Source organism: Rattus norvegicus, chromosome 9 (genome assembly GCF_021556685.1).
Source record: "Rattus norvegicus strain SHRSP/BbbUtx chromosome 9, alternate assembly SHRSP_T2T, whole genome shotgun sequence".
Taxonomy (NCBI): Eukaryota; Metazoa; Chordata; class Mammalia; order Rodentia; family Muridae; genus Rattus; species Rattus norvegicus.
Window position 1 is genome coordinate 58,184,683 of NC_141542.1, and position 6,031 is coordinate 58,190,713.

General features: G+C 43.0%; 1 protein-coding gene across 2 annotated transcripts in view; it reads left to right on the forward strand.

The window, feature by feature from the left end:
- Slc9a2 (solute carrier family 9 member A2) overlaps positions 1-2,841 on the forward strand; it is an 82,463-nt gene extending 79,622 nt beyond the window's left edge. For both annotated transcript variants that reach the window (NM_001113335.1, NM_012653.2), the window contains 1 exon segment: positions 1,166-2,841. In NM_001113335.1, the coding sequence (NP_001106806.1) occupies positions 1,166-1,536 (371 nt within the window). In that variant the 3' untranslated portion in view covers positions 1,537-2,841.
- Positions 2,842-6,031: the final 3,190 nt, after the last annotated feature.

The window sequence follows — 6,031 nt, forward strand, 5'->3', positions numbered from 1 at the left end:
GTAGCAATGGGCTGCCTTGCATTAGCCTTGTGACCTTACTTGACTGATGTGTCAGTGCATAGGATAAATAATCCAATCCGGTGTTCTTTCAGAATGATCCTTTAATTATAGCAAAAGCAAATCCTTTTTACTGTGGACCTATAAGGCTGTAAATACAAAGTTGTAAATCAGAAGATATGTAACATTTACATTCATGCTATAATTCTAATGTATTTTCATGGAATAGACCATAGATTTTTGCCTCCTTTTTTGATGATAATCTCAAGTATACACATGAGTTCTTCTCTGTAAACTATAGCAATATGTTAGGATTCTGTTTTGCTAAAATATGGGCGCTACAATTTAGAACCCTTTGAAACACCTTTGCTTATTTTTTGTTTGTTTTACTTTTTGTTTTGTTTTGATTTTGTTCGTTTAAGTTCATTAAGAAGAGGTTACTTGTAAGATTGGAGGGAGGAGGGAGAAATAAGAAGCAGGGAAATGGAAGGCAAGATAGTCACTATTTGTAACTATCTTGTTACCACTGGGTTTCCAGAGAAGCATCCAATTCCAGTTGTGCCAGCTGGTAGGTGAGGGGTGGTTGGCACTGGTATTCTTCCGGTGAATCCCACCCCCAGTCTGGGATCTAATATCGATTCACACTTCTTCCCTGGGCTTAATAAATATGTTGATGCTTGGGTCCTTCTGTAAACGCAGAGCACAAAGCTACATGTAAAATTCTAAATGAAGGCAAGAGAGTCTAAGTAGCAGAAAATTCTGTCTGGTTACTTGCCAGTGTCAGACACAGAGTTGAGCTCTCTTGGGAGGATCCTGGCAGCAGGCAAAGAGAGCCAGAACTTCTCAGACTAAATTTCAGTTCCAGTACTTACTTGCTAATATCTGTTGGACCTACAACCTCACTCTAAAAAGTAGAGGGGACAAAATGGCGTCAGTCAGTGGGGAAATGCATATAGCAGTTAAAGTAAGTGGTTCAAAATTAGCACAGACACTGCTCCTGTGACCCAAACATTCAAGGCCACTGAGCTGGAGTTAAGAGTGAGATTTCTGACTTCTCCCTTCCCCAAACTCCCCCGGGGAGAGGAGGGGACTCACTGTGATTTTGCTGTGACCTGTGCTATCTCTGTTCTGCTCTGCTTGTCCACACGGCCCTTCTATTCCGTGACAGATGGTAATAGCAGCGACTCGGACATGGATGGAACCACTGTACTCAATTTGCAGCCCAGGGCCAGGCGCTTCTTGCCAGATCAGTTCTCAAAGAAAGCCTCACCAGCCTACAAAATGGAATGGAAGAATGAGGTGGACGTGGGTTCTGCGCGAGCGCCCCCCAGCGTCACTCCAGCGCCTCGCAGTAAAGAGGGGGGCACCCAGACACCAGGGGTGCTGAGGCAGCCCCTGCTCTCCAAAGACCAACGGTTTGGCCGGGGCAGGGAAGACAGTTTGACTGAAGATGTTCCACCCAAGCCCCCACCAAGGTTGGTGCGACGAGCATCAGAACCCGGAAATAGGAAAGGCCGCCTTGGCAACGAAAAGCCATGATATGAAGCCAAAGCAGACTTGTGGTGAATGGGCAAGCATGGTTGTGACTTGTTACTCAAACCCAATCGACCGTGGAATCCACTTAAAGTCCTCTATCAAGAGGCATTCTTTGGGAAGTAGAGTCAAGCCACTGATTCATGGGAGGAGCGCTGCTTATGTATCCCAAGAAGAGGAAGGCAGAGGAAGGAAGTCCCACAAAATGACTTTTGTGACTTTTGGCTAGTAAATGTATTCTTTCAAGGCCTGAAAGGAAAAAAAAATGTGTGCCTTTATCGAACTTGAATGACAGAACTTGAAAATTTTAACGCACCTTTGTTGGTGAAAATTTTAATATATTACAAATATGCCTCAGATTTATTTATGAAAAAAAATGTGTTTATCTGTAGCGATCTTTTTTTTCCCAAGGGAATGAAAACGTGGCAAGAACATTTTTTCCAAGGGGGTAAAGGTCAGCTCCTAGAGGTGGGTCTTAAGATCCAGATCCCACCATCCCATCCTGAGCTGATGGACCACTTGGTGGAGTAGAACACTGTCCCCAGCAGAGGCCTTGGCTGACGGTATTAGGGCACAGGTTGGAATGTATAGGCAGATGAAATGCCCTGACTCTCAGAGTGTGGGTGGGAAGTCCCTGTACAACTTTGAAACAAGGAGGTTCAGACTGCTCTCGGTCCATTCCTGTGTTTTCCATGGCTTTGGAGTAACATGTAATCTCCACCCCCCTCCCTTACCCCCGCCTCTGTCCCCGTTTTTATCTAGGTACAGAAAGATTCACTTGCGCAAAATCAGCCCATAGTGTTTATAGACTTGGTGGCAGCTTCCGAGAAGTCCTACCAGTGAGGACCTCTTGTGGCCAGTGTGAGGGCAGCCACTAGTGACCGCCTGGGTTTTATGTGTGTGGTGATGGGAGGAAAGGGAGGTGGTTCCTTTCATTAGGGATCCATGGCCACCTGCTTTAATAAAATTGTCCTGCAGTCCCTTCAGAGCTGCGAGCTGGGAAGGGTCAACGTTTATACGAACCGCTTTCCAGTGTTAAAGAAAATGGTGGGTCTTTGGGTTTGACTTCGAATGAGGAAGCACTTTGGAGAAACCACCCACTTTTTGCACTAGTTTTTAATTTGTTACCTCTTCACCTTTGATGATGTAGTGACTCAAATTTGTCATTAAAAAAATTAGATTCCATTCTCTGGAATACTTTTTAGGAGTATGGCAGAGAGGAAACAGTGGGACACAATCATTAAAGATTCATATTTAAACCAATGCCTCTTAAGCTGCAGATTTATTATTAAAGATTCATATTTAAACAAATGTCTCATAAGCTGGAGATTTATTGACTTCTCGCGTGTTTTCTGAATGTATTCTTTAACGCTTTCCTAGGTTTACATTTCAAATAAAGCCAGTACTGTAGTTTTTATCAGAGCCCTTTTGGCCACAATGAAGGATACAAAACAGCTTGAAAGGGTCCTTTGCTTTTTAGTGGCTGTGATAACCCACTCTGACTTAAAAACCACTGTCATTATTGGTGATTGCTGTGGGAAGCCCCAGTCCACAGTGACCCACACCATCCCGAGTATGAGCCTTGACTGATAAGAAAGCAAGCGAAGCATGAGCCTCAAGGGAAGCCTGTGATCTTCTCCCGTCCCTGGTTTTGCTTCAGTTCTTGCCCTGACTACCCTCGAGGATGGAGTGTGACCCAAAGTATAAGATGAGATAACAATCTTCTCAGACATGGCTGGCCATAGGCCAGTCTGATCCAGGCAATTCTTCTATCGAGGTTCCTTCTTCCCAGGTGACTCTAAGTTGTGTCAAATTGGCAACAAACTTAGCCAGGATAGAAGGTAAGAACATGCCTAGGTGGGCATAGGAGCAGCTCTGAGGCTCCTTCTCCACCACAGTTAATGTGGCTTTTCTTGTGTTCTTGTCTTGAGAGGCTGCTAGGCCATCAGGCGAACCTGAAAATAATGCACAGTTAGAGCATGTCCTACCCTGGCAATCCAAGACGGATCCATGCGAAGCCATGTAAAACACAATTTGAAAGCTGCATGCTTAGGACCTGGTGCCAAAAAGCAACGATCTCCATTTTAAATGACTGTATTTTTATAAGCCATGTATTCCTTCTGAGAAGAAATCAAAAGGTTTATAGGTATTTTTACGATAGAAATCGAATTCATAAAATGCTATGGTGTTTGTTTTCCAAAACACATCGTCACTGTGCATGCTAATAATAATTTATGACTTCTGGCAAGGAAGGCAGAAGCTGAAAATAACCTGCATATAATTTTACTGGTTCTCTATATCAATAAATATTATAAGACTTAATAACTTTCTGAAACTGAAGGAAGAATCATGAACTAGCGTGTTGTAACATTTCGGACTAAATCGACCCAAATTCATCTTTCACAAAGGAAAACATCATATTTTTTTTAGTTTTAATGTATTTTTATTTTCCAAAAGTTATAGAAAATTGTCTTTGTACGTACTTATTCTAGTAGTATCAAAGGGATTGTCCCCATTATCATTTGAATTTGTAGTTTTTCCTTTTTGCAGGATATTTTCTTTACTTACATTTCAAATGCTATCCTCTTTCCTGATTTCCCCTCTGGAATCACCCTATCACTTTCCCCTCTCCCCCTACCTCTATGAGAGTGTTCTCCCACCCATCCACCCACTCCTTCTGCCTCCCCGACCTGGCATTCCTCTACACAGGAGCATTGAGTCTTCACAGAACCAAAGGTCTCTCATTGATGCCCGATAAGGCCATCCTCTGCTACATATGTGGCTGGAGCCATGGGGCCTCAATGTGTACTCTTTGATTGGTGGTTTAGTCTCTGGGAGCTCTGGGCTGTCTAGTTGGTTGATATTGTTGTTCTTCCTATGGGGTGAAAACCCCTTCAGGTCCTTCAGTTCTTTCTCTAACTCCTCCATTGGAGGGCCCCATTTTCAGTTCAATGGTTGGTTGAGAGCATCTGACTCTGTATTTCTCAGGCTCCGGCAGAGCCTCTCAGGAGACATCTATATCAGGCTCCTGTCCGCATGCACTTCTTTGCATCCACAATATTGTCTGGGGAAAACATCATATTAAGTATGAGTGACACTATAAATTTTAGAGAAGGAATGTCCAAGTAGTTTTATCTTAATTATCGGTTTAAATTTTCCTAATTTGATGACAAAGTCAATAAAATAAATTTCATGTTAGCCTTTTCTCTGTCATTGCTTCTTTTGATTGCTTGATTCCAGTCACAATAAAAAAGGCACTAGAGATGTAAAACTCTTTGAGAGCAGTAACCATGCAAACTTCTGAAGTATAGATTGAGTCTTAGTCCTTGGTAAATGACTCCTCTTGTCTAAACATCACCTAGCCCCCATGAAAGGACTCTAGTTCCTGGAGAATTTTGAGAGCTCCCCTGTTCATTGTAAGACTCTGAACTGCCCTAGTTGTGAGAGCTGCAGCTGACGCTCTCAGAATGTCAGCAAGTGAAAAAGACTTGGCACGAAATGCAATACTTTTGAAATTGTGTGTTCTGTGTATATGCCTCCAAATGTCTGGGGTGGAATTTCATTAATCCATTTCTGTGTAGTGGGGGTGTTTATATAAAAAGTGTAGCCAGGAAGTTATCATGCATTCCTACATTCTGCATTTGGGTTAAAACTGACATTTTATCACTGGTCATAAGAACAGTAGCATTAGTGCCAGTTCAAAGTGCACATCGCTAATACTGCTTGGTCTAGAAGAAGTAACAGATGGTAAAATCTGTGAGCCATGAGTACTACTAAGGCTTGGATCCTGGAACCCCTTCAGGACATGAAATTCTTCAGAGGCCCAGGTCCCTTATACAAAATGCTACAGTTTACACAGAGCTCAAGCCTGTCCTCTGGATACATACTGATCTTGACATGGCCACTAACACTTAAAAGGCACATGCTCCTTCAACAGTACCCCCTCTGTGTTTAGGGTGAAAAAGACTGGATAAACAAATCTGCATATTCTCAGCAGAGATGCATGATGGGGGTGGGTTTTTTTTTGTTTGTTTGTTTTTTTGTTTTTGCGATAGGGTTTCCTCTTTGTACTTCTGGCTGTACAAGTAACCACAATTGCTATGAGTCCTTGAGTGCTACATCAATTCCATTTCCTGGAGAAGAATGTAATTGTATATATTGTGCACACACAGACACACAGACACACAGACACACAGACACACAGACACACAGACACACACACACACACACACACACACACACACACACACACACACCTCACTTTGGAAGCAGCTCCTTTCTAAGAAAATGGGAACCTCATTGGCTGCCATGCACTTACCATATAGCTCTTTGTCCCTCACAGATAGCAGCCCCTTCCTCCAGAATTCCTAAGCAATCTACCCATCTACCCCGATAAGCTGAGGTCTCCAGAGAGGGGTCAGCCACTCTAGCTATGTGTAAAAGAAACACCCATGTGGGCAGTTGCTTTAGCTGCCGAACAGCTAACAGATTAGCACAGCTT